Genomic DNA, 21,420 nt, shown 5'->3' on the forward strand with positions numbered 1-21,420 from the left:
CTTAGTTGAGCTGATCAGAAAAATAGTAAACCTTGCTTTTAAACTGATCAGACAAGCCTGTGATGCATTCTGTGGTTGAATAGCCTGCCAAGTTGGGAAAAAATAGCTCTTTGGGCTGGTTACCAAAACACTCTGCATTTGTATCGCAAAGAGAGCATCACCTTCAATAGAGGAGGGGAGGAATAGAATGGGAATGTTAAATTCACAGCCCCCCACCGCACACTGTTTTCCCCATCCCCTGCCAAATGCTGCCCGTGAATGTGTGCTGAGTTTTGCTAATCTGTTAATTCTCTTTTGCAGTGTTTCCCAGATTCCAGCAGTTGAGGGGAAGAGTGTTCAGCAAGCAGTGGAACTGCTCACCAAAAAACTGGAAATACTGGGCGCTGTGAAGCAGGGAACGTTTTGCGTGGATTGTGAAACCTATCATGCAGGACCAACTGTGACAATCCCAGGTAATTATCGCAAACACTGACGGCCCACAACTCCTTGCCTGCCGCAAAACATTTGATCTTTCCTTCGCAAACTTGAAATATAGTGAGATGAATAGACACAACTAGCAGAGACCTGTAAAACATCTGCAGCAAAATCAGTATCTTTATTGCAACAGTGCTACTTTAAATCCCCATTCCGTGCCATTGTATCCCCCCCATGCCAACCCTCCCATGCCATACCTATCCCATCCCTTTCATCACCCTCATACCATCCCCATCCCTTCTTCCCTATGCCATCGCAACCCCATTCCTCCTATGCCATCTCATTTCCATTTGTCATTTCCCCCTCCTGTGCAGCCCCAGCCCATCAAGCCCATCCCACCGCCCAGGCTTTGTACTTTGTTGTTGAGATCCCCTCTGCTGTTCCACTGTTCTTTTTTTCCCCACCAACCTCCCCCACCCCACTGCTGCCACCAACCATTGGCTGCCACGCGTGCACCATGAGCTGCAGCCCTCTGTGCGCCCCAGGTGCCTCTGCGTCTGCCAGGCTTCACCCACCAAATGGACCCACCAACCAATCAGAACAGTGCGGATGAACAAAAACAGTATATTATTGTTGTAGATTCTGTACTTCACTCACTACTCTCTTTGAAACTTGAAGCACAAAGCAAGTAGGAGTTTCATGTAACTTTTCTAATTTTTTGATAAATGGAGCAATTTCTAAGACTCATTTTACAGGATTTCCCAAGTCGTACAAGGCGTTCGTGGTTGAAACGTACAAATCAACAAAGGTCTGTGGTTTGATCTCTAGCCTCTGCTGTGTTAGTTGATCTGTACTGCGGCAATGATTGGGGCATTACATTGACCTTAGTGCCCTGGAGTCAGAGGGGAGAAAACAACACTGCACCCCACTTCTTTTAGCTCTCCCGCAACGCCTGCTGGAAGGGCAGTTGTGTACGTGGCGGGTGAAGACTGCATTTGGCTTGGTTGTGATGCTTCTTTTCGTGGTTAAGACTTGCATATGAACACTAGCTGCTTGTTCCGGGTGATATTGTCAACTGTGGAACTCAGCCCTAATGAAGCCTTTGCTTTTAGGAGAGTCATTGAGGGTGAAAAGCAAGAGAATAATTTTCACCTTGCAATCCTGGTCCAGTGCAAACTGGACGTGGTTAGGAGCCAGAATCCAACCGAATCCCCCATTGGATGGCCCACCCTAGATCATAACCCTGTGGGTCTATTGTAACCACAGCCATTGGGAGTTTGTGTCCAATTTTAACCAACTGTATTACATGATACGCTGATGGTCATAACCTTTTACCTACTAAAGTTATGGTTTGGCTTCTCTGACTTATTTTTGGCTTTTGACCAGCTGAAGCTGTGATGCATACAGAAGATGAAAAACCAGACTATAAAATCTCCTAGGTACTCAGACTAGAATTACCAAGGACCCTCTTCCCCACCCCCAACCCACCTCCGGAAAATACATCAGCAAACTGAGGTACAAGTAGTCAAAATCGTTTTATTGGCGAAAGCACATCTAATTGTTCATTGCAACTAAGTCAGTGAGGGAGCACTGAGTGCTAAAGGGTTGGATGTGGTGGGTTGCAGGTCATGTTCTTTTCCCCTTAGGCTGCTGAATGTTCTGTTGTAACCTCATTACAGCCAGTAAGCACCAAATGGCTGACGGGCAGTCAGTTACCTGCTGTGAGAGGGGTGAAATAGGATGAGTTATCTGCAGAACATTAGTGCACATCTTGAAATTGTTTTCTGCAGCAGCCAAAGCTTGTCCCCCAGTCGCTGCCTCCACTGTGGCTGCATGGCCTCAAAAGGAACCCTGGATAAATAAATAAAATCTCTCGCAACCAGAACCTGATAACACTGCAAAAGAGAAAACCGGAAAAATCTCCAGCTGTAAATCTTTCAGCATTCAGTGATTCAATTCGATGATGTGGTAAACTGAGAATTTTACTGTCTTCCTATAAAACCCAACAGTTGAGCTGCAATTTCTTCTACATCCACGTTACAGGCCCAGGAACATTAATTCTGCATGTATAAATGAAACAAGATCACCATCCTTTGCTTTGTGCTAAAACGGTTGATCTCCATTGGGTTGGCAATAAAAATAATTAAAAACGTTAGCAGAATGTTGGCCTTTATCTCAAGGGGCTAGAATACAATGAAGTGGAAGTTACTATTATATAAAGCTTCGGTTAGACCCCCATTTTAAAGTACTGTGCTGAAGAAAAGTCATATTCAACTCAAAACGTTAACTCTGCTTCTCGCTTCACAGATGCTGCCAGACCTGCAGAAAATTTCCAGCACTTTGTTTTTACTTAAAGTACTGTGTTCAGTTCTGGGCACCGCACTCTCAGGAATGATATATTGGCCTTGGAAGGGGTGCAGTGCGGAGGGACATTTTTTCCACCCGGGGTTTGTGGGGGTTTGGAACTCACTGGCTGAAAGGGTGGTAGAGGCTGAAACCATCAACGTTTAAAACTTGGATAGTACTGGAGTTCTGATTAACGGAGTTCAGCTTAACCAGGTTCCTACCTTCCACAGCTTGGGTCAATCATCACAGAAGGTGCAGAATCTATCAAAGAAATTCGAGCTAGACTTATCAAGGGTCGTGGGGTTGTGAACTCACTTAAAAGAATATGGAGTAGCCACAGCCCCTTGATTACAATGAACATTCATCTTTTGAAAACCCTTGTGTGGCAGGTGACAACGTATGGTAGTGAAGGCTGGACCATCAAGAAGAGTGACGAGGCGCAAATAAGGGCATTAAAATTAAAAGACTCAGACGGATAGTACATGTCAAGGATGGCCAAGTGGACAGATGAGCAGGTGCTCAAGAAAGCTGGTGTTGAGAGACTATGATGTCAAGGAAGTGTGAAATATTGGATACAATAAGCATAGTGAGAGAGGAAGTACTGGAGGGACTGGCATCCATGAATGTGGATAAATCACCAGGGCCAAATGGATTGTATCCCAGGCTGTTGAAGGAAGCCAGGGAGGAAATAGCATATGCTCTGAGGATCATTTTCGAATCTTCACTAGATACAGGCAAGGTCCCAGAAGGTTGGAGGTCTGCAAACGTTGTACCATTACTTAAAAATAAGGCGAGGGATAGGCCAGAATATTATAGGCAGGTCAGCCTGACTTCGGTGGTGGGCAAATTATTGGAAACAATTCTAAGACACAGAATAAACTGTCACTGAGAAGGGCATGGATTGATCAGGGATAATCAGCATGGTTTTATTAGGGGAAGATCGTGCCGTACTAATTTAATAGAATCTTTTGAGGAAGTAACAAGCAGAATTGGTAAGGGTAGTGCAGTGGATGTTGTCTACATGGATTTCAGTAAGGCATTTATCAAGGTCCCACATGGCAGACTAGTCAGGAAAGTGAGATCTCATGGGATACAGGGGAAGGTGGAAGATTGGATCCAAAATTGGTTCAGTGACAGGAAACAAAGGGTATTGGTCAATGGATGTTTCTGTGGATGGAAAACGGTTTCCAGTGGTGTTCCACAGGGCACAGTGTTGGGTCCCTTGCTGTTTGTTATATATATTAATGATTTAGACTTAAATGTGGGAGGCATGATTGGGAAATTTGCAGATGACACAAAAATTTACCATATCGTTGATAGTGAAGAGTGGGTAGAGAAGTGGCAAATGGAATTCAATCGGGAAAAGTGTAGGTAATGCACTTGGGGAGGGCAGACAAAGCGAGGGAATACTCAATAAACGGGAAGTTATTGAGAGGGATTGAGGAAGTGAGAGACCTTGGAATGCATGTCCACCAGTCCTTGAAGGTGATGGGGCAGGTGAACAAGGTGGTCAAGAAAGCATATGGAATGATTTCCTACGTTGGACGAGGTATTGAATACAAAAGCAGTGATGTAATGATGGAATTGTATAAAACACTGGTTAGGCCACAGCTGGAATTTTGTGTACTGTTCTGGTCACCACATTACAGGATGGACATGATAGCTCTGGTGAGAGTGCAGAGGAGATTTATAAGGATGTTGTCAGTGCTTGAAAATTGCAGCTATGAGGAGAGATTGGACAGGCTATAGTTGTTTTCCTTAGGACAGAGGAGGCTAAGGGGTGACCTAATCGAGGTGTACAAAATTAGGAGGGGCCAGGATAGGGTAGACGGGAAAGACTTGTTTCTCCTGGCTGAGAGGACAATTACCAGGGGACATAGATTTAAGGTGATTGGTAAAAAGATTAGAGGGGACATGAGGGAAAACCTTTTCACCCGGAGGGTGGTGGGTGTCTGGAATTCACTGTCTGAATCGGTGGTTGAGGCTGAAATGCTCAACTCACTTTAAAAGGCACCTGGATCTGCACCTGAAGTGCCGTAACTGCAAGGCTACGGACCAGGCGCTAGAAAGTGGGAGTAAAATGAACAGCTAGTTTCTTTTTGCCTTTTTTTGGCTGGGACAGACACGAAGGGGCTGAATGGCCTCTTTCTATGGTTCTGAGCTCTCATATTTTGGACATGCGTTTGGAATAAAAGGTAATGAAAGACAAAACAGCTGGAAACGTGCACAAGGAAGACCCCAAGATGGATGGATAATTTCAGAATGTGGACTGGCCTCTCTATGGGACAGGCAAATATGGCAGCAGAGAATAGAAAACAGTGGAGAAAGATTGTTCATGGTGCGGCCAATCCTTGCAATGGGGACAGATGAAAGACAGACACAGTACTGGCATGCTGTAAACTGCAAGACTACGGACTAAGAACTGGAAAGTAGGATTAGCCTACTTGAGGGCTATGTGGATATGATGGGCCAAATGGCCTCTTCCTGTTCTGTAGATTTCCTCTATGATCCACCAGAATGACACTGGAGCTAAAAGGGTTACATTAGGAAAACAAGTTGCATAGACTAGATTTGCAAACTTGAGTGTAGAAGATTAAGGAATGATCTATCTGAAGTATTTAAGATGATTAAAGGAGTTGATAGTTTCTCTCCTATTCATTTTTCCCTGATAGGGGAAGTCCAGAACTCAGAGGCATTGCTGAATAATTTGAGCTAGGCCATTCAGTGGTGATGTCTTTGCACAAGTAGAGGAAATCTGGAACACACTCCCTCAAAGAGCTGTTGAGGCTTTGGTGGTCAATTGAACATTTTAAAACTGGGATTGATAGATTTTTATTAGGGTTGTGTGCGCGTGTGATCAATCAGATTATTTAGAATGCTGCCATCAGTGCTCATTCTCAAAGTCACAATTTGCACAATCAGAACAGCACACAGAAGGAATGATCGTCTTACTTCAGTGTTGTGTGTTTCTCACTGGTCTGCCTCACTGCAGCTGCTTACAACAGCACATACTATTTTATGTATAATGCTTGCTGGTATTGATGTAAATAGGATGACTTCTGTAATGTTAAGCCCATTCACATTCACAGCCATAACATTGGCCCTAAGATTGTTATAGTAAGTACAGAGGTTCAGTGTTGCCATGAAAGACTGAGCCGGTCGAAACAGTGAACTGTTTTTCATGCTTCTAATGCCTTGGGCTTACCTATTCAGGAATGCAGTAGAACTTGGTCTTTGAATGCAATTTCCATTGATGTTGAGACATGCAGTCTCAGCCTTCAAGATTTCAGGTGATTCACTCACAGAATGTCATCCTTCTGGGGGAAAAATAAATCCCTCTGCACTGCAACCCTTCCAAGGCTGATACACCTTTCCTGAGGGTGTGGTGCCCAGAACTGAACACTGTTTTTAGATTTTTTTTTTCTTTTTAAAAACTATGTAAAATGTATTAGAGCTTAAAAAAAACTCTGACTATATTTCACAAGACTTCCTACAATACAATTTTGTCTTGCTTAAGTGTTTCCAGTCCACTGGATTCTCTTACACCTTATTTTCTGAAAGTGACTCTCAGCCGGAGATGTCAGATGGGTGAACATCTGCATTTGACTTCGATGTTCCTGGGTTAGGGAGGGGGCGCAATCAGCTGGAATTCTGGTTTTCGTTTGCTGCCCATTGACTCCTATTGGGAATTGTGCGTGCAGAGTGAGCTCGGAATCGTGAAAATGGATCTGATAAATTCCATGGTTGAATAGCCTGCTAGCTCTTACCATCGAAATACACACATGAGGAATGGCTACTGGGGTGAAATACCAGCAGGTGATCGATGCCCATGGAATTTTAAGCTAGCATGAATGAGTGAGTGCTTTCAAAAGAGGAAGCGGCTCAATTAATAACTGATGTAAATCTCCCGCTGAGTGAAGTGAGAACTCTAGATGCTGCGTGTGTGTGTTGAGTGAGTAATTTACTGCATCTTTGTTAAACAGCAGCAGCACCCAGCCTGAACTGAGTGTGACCTCTTGTGGGGCTGGAAGTATAACGAGGGCTCAAATCTCTTCATTAGCCTTGTGCTCATTAATTCTAATGATATCCATCCTACTTTTCATCAGGGCAGGCTGCAAAGTTCATGTACATTATGCACAACACGGAATACCCTCTCAGCTGCTTTGCCCTTTTCGAAAATGGCCCCTACTTGGTGGCAGACTCAAACTTTGACACGCTAATGATCAAACTGAAGGGGTTTTTCCAGAATGCAAAAAGCAGCAAGATAGAGAGCCGGGGACCTCGCTACCTGTACGGTGACTTCCTAGTAAAGGTTGGGACAGTCACAATGGGACCCAGTGTACGTGGCATATCTGTTGAGGTACGTTCACTATTTGCCTTGATCTCAGCTGTAGCTCCTTGCTCTTCATAACTTTTTATATTTTTCTGGCATTGTTTCTACAGGGTTATATATCAAAACATTTATTTTAAATTTACACTTCTGTGCTAGTAAAGAAGAAAATTGCTCCATTTGCTCACCTACAATGCCTATTTTTATTTTTCCATGTTCAGTAGGTTGACAATAACGAAAGTTGTGATGTGAAAACAAATGCCAAGCTATGTGCAGCTCCTCTCTCTTTACCCCCCACCCCTTACCTGGTCTGGCAAGTCCTAAATTCTAGGGGAAACCTGGCTGGTGAACAACAGATGAGAATTTAATTTTGAACTGTGATCTCCAAGCCAAAAGTCTCAAGCTCTGCCTTTGTAACTTCCTCCTTATCCCAGGTTTTCTCTCCCTCTCTGGCTATTTGCCAGTGAAGATCACCAACCCCACCAGTAGCTTGTCCAGGTAGCCATTTTTAATCTGTGAATCTACACAGCCTGCTTGTGGGTGCAACCATGACTGAGTACAGTCCTGCCTTCATCCAGCATTTGTGATTTTCCTAGGTTGCGGTCAGAAGTGAGAACCCCGGTGTGCTTTTTCTTTTGTGTTTGACTCTTCTAGGCCTAAAGCCCTGAGGTCAATTACCCTCTGCCAGTAATCCAATTGGGACTGGCTCATTCAGAACAGTGAACAGCCTTGTAACTCTTCCTGTTTCAGTCTAATAAAACATTAGACTTTTATCCATTGGGGGCCCAAAGGACTTTACGAAGTCTTTTTTTTTTAAGAAATGATACAGAAATAATTCTACAAAGTAGTGCAGCTGCGAGTGCTAGTAAATTTACCCATTGATTTCTTCCTGGAGTTTTTTTTTGCCATATGTCATTACGAATGGGAAACACTGCTAGGCAGCATCTGTGAAGAGGGAAAGGCAGGGTAACGTTAGCCTGACCTTCCTCTCTTCACAGATGCTGCCTGACCCATGGAGAGCGTTTCTGACATTTTCTGTCATTACTTGTTTGACTACAAAGGAACAATGATGGACTGCCCGCCTTACTTTCGTTGCTGTTTAGCTTACTCTGTACTGCACTGTGTTCCAATTTTGATTGTAACTGTCTTACTTCACTTAATTTGCTCAGTAACTTTTGGTTTCTAATCTGTGAAAGGGCCCAATTAAGCATAGTGAAAGATTGATGCATTCTATTTTATCAAAGGTGGTTGTGCAGTTATAAGAAGGGAAGAGCATAGATTGGAGACTTATGGTCAGAATTTGTGCACAAAAGTCAAGGCTGACACTCCAGTACAGTACTGAGGGGGTGCTGCACTGTCAAAAGTGCTGTGTTTCAGATATGATGTTAAACCACGGCCCCGTCTACCCCCTCAGGTGGATGTAAAAGATCCCGTTGCACCATTTCAACAAAGAGCAGGGGAGTTATCCTTCAATCAACATCACAAAAACAGATTATCTAGTCATTATCACAAAGCCTTTTTTAAAACTGTTTCTCCTTGGGCCACCTCCCCTAGATTTTCTCCATAATTTCTTGACCCTGCACTTTGTGAAGTATCCTGGGACCTCATGCCACATAATAAGAACAAGTTATATTTATATGGCACCTTTAATGTATTAGAATGTTCCAAAGCATTTCACGGGAGCATTATAAAACAAAATATGACACCGAGCCATATAAAGGGATATTACGTCACATGATCAAAAGCTTGGTCAAAGAGGGGGACGTTTTAAGGAGTGTTTTAAAGAGGGAAAGAGAGGTGGAGAGATTTAAGGCAGGTATTCCAGAGCCTAAGGCTTAGTCAAATGAAGACACAGCCACCAATGGTTGAGCATTTAAAATTGGGGATGCATAAGAGGCCAGAATTAAAGGAGTTCAAATATCTCAGAGGCTTGTGGGGCTAGAGGAGATTGCATAGATAGGGAGGGGTGAGGCCACAGAGGGATTTGAAAACAAGGATCAGAATTTTAAAATCAAGACTTTGGCTCCCAGTCAAGCAATGTAGATCAGCGAGTGCAGGGTGATAGGGGAACAGGACTTGGTGCGAGTTCAGGTATAGGCTGCAGCGTTTTGGATGACCTCAGACACAATATGGTATTTTATCCTGAATTCAGTGGTTAAAACAAAAAAAAAACAGATTAATGCAGCAATAAACAATTTGGAGATTTTTTTGTCGACAATAAAGCAATGTGTTTTCTGAGTGAAGAACTTGAAAGGAGCAAATAAAATGCTTGAAGTAAATAGCGATTGCTTAATACTGTTTTCACAAAGCGTATGCTTGCTAAAATACTCCATGTTGGGTGCAATCTCAGTGCCTCCCCCATAGAACTTTATTCCGTATCGCTGTGTGACCCATGTGGCTGAAGGTGTGATCTATGTTGATGCCACCCATTGACGAGCAAAGATGAATTGCTACTTGTGGCAAATGGGAAAGCAGCTGCCTGCATCCCGCAAAAATTGCAGTATACTATTTAAGTGATATTCGGCTTTTATTGAGGTTGCTCCGAATTTTGGAGTTCCCTTTATTTTGAGTGACAATTAAATGGTCTAAAAATCACATGGTCCATTTATACGAATGATTCTGAGACAGTTGATTTGTGAATTTTGTTTTGTTTTTTTAAGTTGGGTTTGGCATCGCAAACGCAATGAGAAACAGCTGCATGATGCACATGCATAGATGCCATGTAGTGGCCTGAAATCCTGGGGGGGGTGGGGAGAGGGGATGTGAAAAATCGATTGATCCTTTTTGGTAATTACAACATTATCAAGAAAACTACAAGGTGACTGGGTGGTGTAAAAACAGAGAAGTTCAATAACTCCTGACCCATCTGTTTGACGAGGGAGCTAGGTTGACGGTCACTGATGTATCTTTTTGCCCTTCTTTCACTGGGAAATGTGTTCTTTGATCTCCACTAGGTGCATTCTGTTGAGGACCTGACCAGGATCAAGGACGCATACTGTAGATATAATTTGCAGTTAAATAGGATCTTTTATAAAAGAGTAAATACTGTGTTTTTCATAATTCTAGGTGGAATACTGCCCTTGCATTGTATCCAATGACTGTTGGAATCTCATGATGGAATTCATGCAAAGTTTCATGGGAAGTCATACACCGGGATCTCCTTCTGTGTTCTCATCAAAACACGATGGGGTTTATACACCGACAGACACGGCTATTCAGTATATGGAACTGTTCAATAAAATTCGGAAACAACAACAGGCCCCAGTATCTGGAATTAGATAGTCTGCTTTGATGTAGAAAATCTGCGTAAAGCCACATATGGACTTCATACTTTCTATGTTTTGTTTTATTTTTTAAAATGTGAAGCTGATTCTTACTAGATTGAATCACAGTAAGATCACATTTTTCAATATGGAATGTTTTTGGATTCACTCAAGGTGCTACAAAAATGTTACACAATACTTCTTGTTTGAAAAGAGTGGAGTGTGGAGTAGAGAAAGATGGTTTCCATCTCTGCTGATAGTGGCTGCTCAACATTTGGGTGGTGTTGTTCTAAACTGACCTGTAAAATTTTCCTGTAATTAATTTTAAATCTCCCCCAAACAAGGCTTGTGCGTACTCCCTTGTATAACTGCAGCGTTTTGGGGCCAGAATCATTCAATTAAAAATAGGCAGAGTCCTGATGTGATGAATTCTACTGACTCGAGTTTGCACCCACAGCTTTCGCAATTTCAGCCATACCAGTGTGAAAGAGTGGAAGCCAGTTGTTCACAAGGATACAGGGAAGATCTTCAGGGAGTACAGCCCTATCTGTCCTCATGCATATCCAGTGACCAATTTGAAAGTCACATGTGTGATTGGTTGAAGACAGTGTGTAATATTGAAGTCATAAGCAGCAGAGGAAGATGCAAAGAGCGGAAAGGTCTCTTGCTCCTGACAGCAATATAACCCTTAAACAAAAGCAATGCTGGAAATCTGAGATGATAACTGAAAATGCTAGACGTTCTCAGCAGGTTAGGCAGCATCTGTAGAGAGAGAAACATTCTGATGAAAGGTCATCAATATTTACTCTTTCTCTCTCCACAGATGCTGCCTGGCCCGTGTGTTTGCCTGCATTTTCTGTTTTGATAAAATAACCTTTAATGTCTTCCTGTGCGACTGCACAGACAACAAGCTCAATGAAAATAAAATGCTTTGCGTTAGATTAGAACTGAAAGGTTGCATTGGTCTTTGTAACTCCTTTGTTGTGGTGGTTTAATAGGTAAATGCACTTAGTGAGCTTTATAGCCTGGCAGTGTTAGTCACTCAAAGCTTGGTTTGTGTTAAAATCTAAGCTGAATCAAAAGCACTGGCACATTTAGTCTCAGTGCTGCCAGGGCTGGGAGGGAGTTTAAAACAATGTACAGCTAGTATTCCCATTTTTGATCAGTCAATTGACTCCCAATGGAGAACTTGCATGTGGCCTTCTGGAGAGGGCAAGATCTAACTGTAATGGTCCATGCGACCAAACAGCCTGCTGAGGTTTGCTCGGTAGATTTACACATGAATGGTCCCTTGTCTGAGGTACCAGCAAGAACTGCTGGTGCTGTGTGCGTTTCTGAATTTTGGCTGTTAAGTATTTGTACATTTGTATCTACTGCTGAAGCAGTCTATTGAAAATGTTTTTAAAAATGATTAAAAGAATTTGATGGGTTATCTTTTTGCTTGATGAGTGACTGAACTTTTTCTCTTGTAGATGAATACGATTTATACCCCAAAGCAAGGGAAAATACCAGTACAGTGGGGAACTGAGGAAATCTGATTCATATTGCACTGAGTCTTTGTATGCCTTAATTCCAAAGCACATTACAGCTCTCTGTACTCCCTTGTTCAAAGCTATCCCAGACTGTGTTATATAGCATGTTGTATTTCTGTATAGCAGTTGATGGTTTTTATCTATTTGTGGAAAAAATAATTCATTGATGGGCCACACCACTTCCCTACTGCCTGAGGTTGAGATAATGTCATAAACCACATGAGCAAACCTTGAAGTGACATACTAACTATGTCAATCTTGGGAGGTGTTGATACGCTGAAGCCCTTTCAAAAATGTTATATTTACAGTGTGTCTAACCCAAAGCTTTCTTCCTCATTTTGTGCTGAGGATTGCTGGAACAGAACTGTTGGATTTATGAAGTGATATTGTCTCCCACGTGGCCTGCTGAGCAGTAATGGTGAAATTTATTTAACTGAACAAATAAGACAAGCTGAGCAACCCTGTCTGCAGAAAACAAAATAAAAACTGTGACTATGCTGGAAATTTAATACAAAAATAAAATGCTGGAAACGTTCAGATTGTCTACGATATGTGGAGAAGCCAGTTCTGTTGCATGTCTGAAATTTAGTCTGGTCTGTGTTGTTTTACTATCCTTTTTGCCCCACTTCAACTTTCACTCCTGTTCTCATATTGATTCTATTTTTTGGATAAGGAAGAGGCATTTCTAACCCTCCAGTAACACATGGACATTCTTCAGTGTAGGGAGACAGTAGGGATAAATGAGTCTTTTTTGTGTTGGCAAGCTGTAAATAGTGGAGTGCCACAGCGATCAATGCTGGGGCCTCAACTATTTACAATCTACATCAATGACTTAGATGATAGGAGTGAATGTATGGTAGTTAAATTTGCTGGTGACTCCCAAGATAGGAAGGTAAGTTGTCAAGAGGAGGTAGCGAGTCTCCAAAGGGATAGAGACAGGTTAAGAGTGGACAAAAAAAATTGGCAGATGGAGTATGATGTTGGAAAAGCAATATGCTTTTTAAATGGAGCGAGATTGTAGATCTTGGTGGTACAGAGGGATCTGGGTGATCTTGTGCATGAATCTCAAAAGGGTAGTCTGCAGGTATAGCAAATAGGGGACATGGTGTAAGAATAGGAGGTCTCCTCTTAAGATGGAGATGAGAATTTCTTTCCCCTGAGGGTTGTTACAATGTGGAATTCTCTTCCCAGAAAGCAGTGGAGGCTGTGTCATTGAATTTATTCAAGGCAAGAGTTAGACATATGTTTGATAGACAAGGAAGTTGAGGGTTTTGGATGACAGACAGGAGTTGAGACCACAACCAGATCAGCCATGATCTTGTTGAATGGTATTGCAGGCTTGAGCCTACTTCTGCTCCTATGGTAAGTGACAGCTTAGATGGAATGTTGTCATGGTTATTCAGCAGTGAAGAGCATCACATCTAAGCTGAATCAATAATCTGCATTTTTTTATATATATACTTTAATATAGTAAAATATCTCAAGACGCTTCACAAGAGCATAATAAGTCAACAATATCTAACCAACAAATAGGTTAGGTGACCCAAAGTGTGAGCAGAGAGGTAGATTTCAAGAACTTAAAGGAGGAGGAAAGGTTTAAGGGGGGAATTGAACTAAACAGCTGAAGCCATGGCAATGGTAGGTCAAAGGAGGTGAGCAATGCACAAGAGATTTGAATTGGAGTAATGCAGAGCTCCCAGAGGTTGTAGGTCTGGAGGAGATTATGGAAATAGGCCTTCCCTAATCAGATGTCCACACGTGATGCACTTTACAACTGGGATCACTGGGTAGTAATCAAGACTTGGTTAATTTCTCTTTCCCCCCCTCCCTAGTCAAGGAGTGCTAAGGACAGTTGTGGTGTTTCACCCAGTGCCCTGGCTCAGATTAGCTACCCTCAGTATGAGTGGGGAAGGATCCTGAGAACCTGGGTGCCTCAGTTCCCCATTATCTCAGGACCTTTATTCACTATCCTCATATTCTTTGTGTCTACACTACTGATCGCTTCTCGGCCTTTTGGCTAAGATCAAGTGTAGTATCTGTTCAACGGGAACTCTCGGCCTTTTGGCTAAGATCAAGTGTTGCAGGAGCGACACCATGGTCCTGCCATGGCAAGGTCGGGATGGAAGGGCGAAAACCAATCGCAATCCGAATTCATACCGTGGGTTACCTATCACCGTCCGAGTCACGGTGAACCACAGCGACGAAGGAGGATCACCTATGGATCGGGGCTTCTTCACCAGGAGGATCCTGTTGAAGGCGTGCGGCTTCCAAGCTACGGAGATCTTCACCCTGCACGACTCCCGCAAAGGTGGTTATTTTGACGTGACGTTCAAGCAAGTGGCAGACTGCGTCCGGCTCCTGAGGGTGTTCGAGGAGAAGAGAGACCTGCCGGAGATGAAGATCCTGACGGCGGAGCCGCACTTTTCTCTGCCGTTGCAACGGGAACGTGAGGTGATGGTGCATGTGTACAACCCCTTCGTCCCTGTCGCCGACGTGGTCACCTTCCTCACCAGGTACTTCGATAAGGTGGGGAGCGGCACTGAGATTCGAGACGACTTGGGGATCTGGACAGGCAAACGCCTGTTTAAGGTCACGCTAAAGACCGATGGTAAGGGAGCCATTTTCCACCCTCCTTCCAGTTTCGCAATCGGGGGAAACCGTGGCTACCTGGTCTACGCTGGGCAACCCAAGCATTGTCGCTCATGCGGCAAGGCTGGTCATGTGGCGGCCAACTGCAGCGCCTCCCTCTGCAAGATCTGCAAACAGGAAGGGCACCAGACAAAAGACTGCAAACAGGCCAAGTGCTGCAACCTGTGTGGCGAGGCAAGTCACCTCTACAGGACCTGCCCCAAACGCTGCCGTACTTACGCACAGGCAGCCAAAGCCGACCACGGGGAAGCAGAAGAAATGTTCCGTGTCACTCCAACCACCAAGGCCCCCAGGGAGCTCAACGGGACAAAGGAGGACACAGAGAGAGACAAGGTGGAGAAAGAGATTGAGGCAACAGAGAGCCAATCAACAGCACTACCCCCTGAACCTTCCAGTCCTCAGGACAGCGAATCAATGGAGGAGGAGGCAGCAGTGGAAAAGCAGCAGGGGGAGTGGCGGACGGTGAAGAACAAGAAAAGTAAGAGGGTGCGAAGAAGAAGCAAAGGCGTTTCCCAGAGAAGCGGCAAGAGGCGTCTCCCATCCGACACGGATGACAAGGGCAGCAGCTCTTCGGATGATGAAGTGCCAGAGCGGCACCGACAGAAGAGGCGGCAAAGCTCCAGGGCGTTGGAGGACGAGACACCCGAGCTCCAGAAAATTGGAGACAACAAGGAGCCCAGCGCACCCCAACTTGGCCTGCAACCTGAGGAGGCCAGTGCACCACAGCCCCTGGAATCTGGGAGCAGTGAGGCAATCATCGCACCCCAGCTCCAGGAAGCCGGGAACAGCAACCCCCCAGAGGGGGTGAGTTTTGGAGAAGCTTCTCCAGCAAAGGTCATCTCAAAATCCGCTCACTACGTGAACCTCCAGATGCCACTGGAGCAGAACACGGCCAAGGAGATCTACCTCAGCCCATCCAAAGTGAAGGAATTTGAGCTCACTACGGGTATGAAGGAGCAGACTAAAGGTCTGGGACTCTCAGAGACAGTGGGTTTGGTAGGAGAATAAATGCTTTAATATGGGTTTAAAGATTGTATCCATAAATGTGCGTAGCATTAAATCTACTACGCGATGTGTTGCGACCTTGGACTACCTAGCCAAGGTCAAAGCTGACCTGTTGTTTCTGCAGGAGTGTGCGATACCGCACCTCAGCTCCTACAGGCAATGGTCACGATGGTGGTCCCACGGGCCATCGATCTGGTCGGGCGGAAACGACTCTCGTTCCTCCGGCCTGGGTATTCTGCTGCGGGGAGGCAACTTCACCGTCTCCGAGGTCAAGGAGGTGGTGGGCGGGCGACTCCTGGTAGCAGACGTAATGTACAAGAACGCTCCACTCCGGTTAATTAACGTGTACGGCCCGGCACAAGGGGCTGAGCGGCTGGAGGTTTTTCAGCAGCTCCCACTGCTGCTGGCGACCTCCAGGCCGGTCATTCTGGGCGGGGACTTCAACTGCATCATCGATGCGGCTGGACGATCCGGCAGGGCCGGAAGCAGATTGGACGCTACGTCCAGATCCCTGATGGAAACAGTTAAGGATGCCAAGCTGCACGACGTCTTCAGCAACCCTGCAGACGGAGCGCAGCGTAGATACACCTGGTCGCGGCCAGACGGGTCCATTCGTTCCAGGATAGACTTCCTGTTTGTGTCCCGTGCATTCACAGTCAGATCCACCGAAGTCAAGCCGGTGTTCTTCTCTGACCACTGCCTCCTACTGGCGGACTGCCACTTGGAGGAAGACCTGAGGGTGGGCAGGGGGGCATGGAAGCTAAATGTGCAACTGCTGACCCCAGAGAACATTGAGGAGCTCAAGAGGGATTACAAAGGTTGGAGAACCGTGAAACCCCTCTTTGAGTCCCTGACACACTGGTGGGAAGTGATCAAGGGAAGCATCAAGAGGTTTTTCATCCTCAAAGGCACCCAGAAAGCTAGAAAGGAACAGAGGGAAATGCCCCGACTCCAGGAAAAGATGCAGAATCTGCTCCGGCTGCAGTCGATGGGGGTCGATGTCAAGGAGGAGCTCCAAGAGGTGAAGGGCCAGCAAGCCTCGCACTTTGCCTCGGAGGCCTCCAAGATCATCTTCCGTTCCAGAGTCCGCTCCGTGGAGCAGGATGAGACGTGCTCACGTTTCTTCTTCCAAAAGGTACACAGAGAGCGCTCTGTGATCAGCAGCCTGAAGGAAGAAGACGGCTCAGTAAAGTCATCACGGTCCGACATTCTGAGGATCAGCAAATCCTTTTATGCCGGACTGTATGACGTGAAGCCCACGGACAGCACGGCCTCCCAGTCCTTCCTGTCCTCTATCACGGAGGTCCTAGACCACAGTACGCGGGAGAGCCTAGACAAACCGCTAACTCCTGACGAACTGACTAAGGCCCTCGAGTCCTTCGAGAAGAGTAAAACCCCCGGAAGCGACGGCCTGCCGGCGGAGTTGTATTCGGCTCTGTGGGACTTGATCGGCCCAGACCTGCTAGAAGTGTACGAGAGTATGCTCCTGGCCGGCAGCATGTCAGAATCCATGAGGAAAGGCATCATCACCCTCATCTACAAGCACAAGGGGGAAAGGGAGGAAATTAGAAATTGGCGACCCATTTCACTGTTGAATATGGACTATAAGATTCTGTCCAAGGTCATCGCCAACCGGGTCAAATCCGCTCTGGAATTGGTGATTCACCCTGACCAGACCTGCTCTGTGCCAGGCAGGAAGATCTCTGACAGCCTGGCGCTGCTCAGGGATACGATTGCCTATGTACAGGACAGGGGTGTGGATACCTGCCTCATCAGCTTGGATCAGGAGAAGGCCTTTGACAGAATATCGCACACCTACATGGGGGATGTGCTCTCCAAAATGGGCTTTGGGGAGGGAATTCGAAATTGGATCCAACTGCTCTACACTAACATCAGTAGTGCAGTCTCAATCAATGGGTGGGAAACAGATAGCTTTCCGATTAAATCTGGAGTCAGGCAGGGCTGCCCTCTCTCGCCTGTCCTTTTTGTGTGCTGCATAGAACCCTTTGCCGAGTCCATCAGGAAGGATCCGGGCATAAGAGGAGTGACGATCCCAGGCAGTGGAGGCACTCAGGTAAAAGCCTCCCTGTACATGGACGACGTCGCCGTCTTCTGCTCGGATCCGCTGTCGGTGCGCAGACTGATGCACGTCTGCGACCAGTTCGAACTGGCCTCGGGAGCCAAGGTAAATCGTGGGAAGAGCGAGGCCATGTTCTTTGGGAACTGGGCTGACCGATCCTTTGTCCCCTTCACTGTCAGGGCTGACGGCCTGAAGGTGCTGGGGATATGGTTCGGAGGGACCGGGGCATGCGTTAGAAACTGGAAGGAGCGAGTGGCTATGGTGAAAGGGAAACTGGGCATGTGGGAGCGACGCTCCCTCTCCATTGCGGGTAAGAACCTGGTCATCAGGTGTGAGGTACTCTCGCTGTTGCTGTACGTGGCGCAGGTCTGGCCCATTCCACACTCCTGCGCGATGGCGATCACTCGAGCCATCTTCCGCTTTATCTGGAGGTCGAAAATGGATCGTGTCTGCAGGGACGCGATGTACAAGCCTCTAGATAAAGGGGGAAAAAACGTGCCCAACATCGCCCTCATACTGATGGCCACCTTTGTGTGCGGCTGCATCAAGCGGTGCGTAGACCCTCAGTACGCAAACACCAAGTGTCACTACGTGCTGAGGTTCTACCTGTCCCCGGTGTTGCGAAGGATGGGTCTGGCCACGCTGCCGCGGAACGCTCCAAGTAGTTGGACCGTGCCGTACCACCTGTCCCTGGTGGAAAAATTTATGCAGAAAAACACCTTTGACCACAAGTCCATCAGGCAGTGGTCAGCACGTAACGTCCTAGAGGCCCTGAGGGATAAGGAGAGGGTGGACCCTGTGGGATGGTTCCCCGAGCAGACTGTCAAAGTCATTTGGCAGAATGCCTCATCGCCAGAACTTTCCAACAAGCACCAAGACGTAGCTTGGCTGGTGGTGAGAAAGGCCCTCCCCGTCAGATCCTTCCTACACGCCAGGAGTCTCACCCCCTCTGCACGATGCCCTCGAGGTGGCTGTGGTGGGGAAGAGACCGTTGTTCACCTCCTTGTGGATTGTGCCTTTGCAAAGAAAGTCTGGAGAGAGATGCAGTGGTTGCTGTCGAGGTTCATCCCGAGCAGTTCTGTGACACAGGACTCTGTGCTCTACGGGCTGTTCCCAGGGACACACACCGAGACAAACATCAACTGCAGCTGGAGGATCATCAACTCGGTGAAAGTCGCGCTTTGGTCTGCCCGAAACTTGTTGGTCTTCCAGCACAAAGAGTTGTCCCCGACCGATTGTTGCGGACTGGCACAATCCAAAGTCCAGGACTACGTGCTGAGGGACGCACTAAAGCTTGGGGCAGCTGCCGCAAAGGCGCAATGGGGAAGGGTCGCTGTCTAAGACCTTTCTACCACAGCGCACCGAGAGACTGGGAACTGTTTAGAGCCCCTCGGGCTGTACAGATCAAAATGAAAGGCTGTAAATGACTGTAATATTGTTTGTACTGATGCACCTGGTGATACATTTTGTAAAAGTTTAACCTGGATTGTACCCTTGTAATGTTGTTTTTGAAATGGTTTTGAATGTGATTGAAGATTTTTATGAATAAAGTATATTTTTACAAAAAAAAAAGTCTACACTACTGCTCAATTGATACGTTACACGAATGAATATCTGAATATCCTTTTAAGACATGGGCTAATAAAAATGACTCGTTCAATCTGCTTCATTAGCAGTAAAAGATTCTACACCACTTGTGACAGTTACAGAGGTATATGATGCTCTATTCCACACTCATAGAATCCTCATATTACAGTAGTGGTAGTATGTATGATGCTCAGATCCAATGAATGACTATTTGTTTTTCCCTGTCTATCATAATATAAGAAATAGGATCAGGTGTAGGCCATTTGGTCCCTCAAGCCTGCTCCACCATTCACAAGGATCATGGCCGGTCAGATTGTGGTCATAACTCCACAAGCCTGCTTCCATAACCCTCGACCTCCCTTGTTTATCAAAAAGCTGTCTAAGTCTGCTTTGCATGTATTCTATGACCAAGCTTCTACTGCTCTCTGTGGAAGAGAATTACAAAGACAGCAATCCTCATAAAAATTCCCCTCATCTCAGTCTTAAATGGGAGATCCCTTATTTTCAAACTGTGCCCCCTGGTTCCAGATTCCCCACAAGGGGAAACATTCTCTCAGCATCTTACCCTATCATGTCTCCTCAGAATCTTTTATGTTTCAATAAAAGCACCTCATTCCTCTAAACTCCAATGAATATAGGCCCAATCTGCTCAACCTTTCCTCATAAGACAACCCCTTCATGCCTGGAATCAGCCTAGTGAATCTTCTCTGAACTGCTTCCAATGCAAGTATGTCCCTTCTTAAGTAAGGAGTCTAAATTGGTATACGATACTTTAGGTGTGGTCTCACCAAAGCCCTGTGCAGTTGTAGCAAGACTTCTCTACTTTTATACTTCACCGTCTTCTAATCGTAGTGAAGTTTACTCTTTAGTGATTCAAGACAGTTGCTGCTTCCCTTCTCAAGAAGTCAGCACAATTTATTAGCAATATCTGGTATACAATCTTACAGCATAGTTGGCCTTTCACAAGTATTGTGCCTGTAATGGGCAACTAATGAATTGAAACAACAGCAATTTTTTTTAGTTTATGATGTTGACAATCACCAATAGAAACCAGGAGTGGACCCACCTCATGCTACCATCAGGTAGTGGCAAATTAAGTCTCTCGCTCTCCCTCTCTTTTTCTGCACTATATGCCTTGTGCAGCTGACAGGACAGCCTGTGGAGTTACCAGCTGCAAAAGCATCTTTAATCTTATGCCAGGTTCTTGAGAATCACCCAAAAATCAGCAACTGATGAGTGGAGAAAATTAGTTTGAACAATATGCGAAATATTGCTATTTTAGTGTCAGTTCATGAATGTAAAGAGTGACAATGTCAGTGGATTCTCCTTATTTTGCTTCTTGAATACTACATGTTGACATATTTAAAACCTGATTTATTTCACTTTAATCTGGCAATTTCTTTAAATTATTGCCAATTGTCACATTTTTTTCCATTTTATTGTCCTAAGACACAAAGATCTGTCAACAGAGGGGAATTTTTAAGAGTAAGAAAGACTGAACATGTGGAAGTGTTTACTTTTACAAGTAATGTACATCAAAGTGGATCATATTTTTCGGATGAGATTTGCATTGTACACGTTTATTTTCCTATTACACCTGCTGGGTGAAGTATGTTTTGAAGCTCTTTCTAAATGCCATAAAGTCTTTACAGCTGTTAACAGTAGTACTGTAGTCACTACAGAAAACAGCTTTATTGTTGAGTAGAGTTTATGACCACTCTCACTCAAAAATCTGCTCTCCCGGTGGCTTAATTGGTAAATGCGCAGCCTATCGGTTGAGTTTACAGACTTGGAAAAAATCAATTGCTAAATCAAGTTGCAACTGCTGATCTGAGTTGCGTGGCAGTAGTGATCAAAGGCTGGCGTCAGTACCTGGACCTCATTATATTGTCCAGGGTTCCTGTTCTATATTGCTATCCTGTTGGAAAATCCAATTATGGGGACGTTTGACAAGGGCAGGGTTAGGCTTGACTTTGTGGTAAAAGAAGCAGAGGTAAATTGGGATTTTTAAAATGTTTCCTCGATGTGGAATGCCTTACCTTAATGGATGCTGGAAGCAGACTTAATAATAACTTTCAACAGGGAATTGGATGTATTCTTGGAAAGGAAAACATTTGCTGGGTTGTGGGGAAAGAGCAAGGGAGTGAGACTGGATTCTTCCAAAGAGCTGGCAAAGGCACAATGGGCTGAATGGCCTCGTTCTGTTCTGTAATG

The 21,420-nt window shown here is 45.3% G+C and overlaps 1 protein-coding gene and 1 pseudogene across 2 annotated transcripts; both read left to right on the plus strand.

Moving 5' to 3' along the window:
- Nucleotides 1–305: 305 nt before the first annotated feature.
- On the plus strand, nucleotides 306–12,429 carry med20 (mediator complex subunit 20). 2 transcript variants are annotated; one of them, XM_078546306.1, is made up of 3 exons: nucleotides 306–452; nucleotides 6,867–7,120; nucleotides 10,157–12,429. In XM_078546306.1, exons 2-3 carry the CDS (start codon nucleotides 6,884–6,886, stop codon nucleotides 10,370–10,372), a joined length of 453 nt encoding a protein of 150 aa, XP_078402432.1. In that variant the 5' UTR covers nucleotides 306–452; nucleotides 6,867–6,883; the 3' UTR covers nucleotides 10,373–12,429. The 2 variants fall into 2 exon arrangements, with proteins under 2 accessions (XP_078402432.1, XP_078402433.1); XM_078546307.1 differs by having other exon boundaries at nucleotides 315–452; nucleotides 6,872–7,120.
- Nucleotides 12,430–13,882: 1,453 nt separating this feature from the next.
- On the plus strand, nucleotides 13,883–13,981 carry LOC144684094 (U2 spliceosomal RNA; annotated as a pseudogene).
- Nucleotides 13,982–21,420: the final 7,439 nt, after the last annotated feature.

The sequence above is a fragment of the Cetorhinus maximus genome, chromosome 8, assembly GCF_964194155.1.
Source record: "Cetorhinus maximus chromosome 8, sCetMax3.hap1.1, whole genome shotgun sequence".
NCBI classification, from domain to species: Eukaryota; Metazoa; Chordata; class Chondrichthyes; order Lamniformes; family Cetorhinidae; genus Cetorhinus; species Cetorhinus maximus.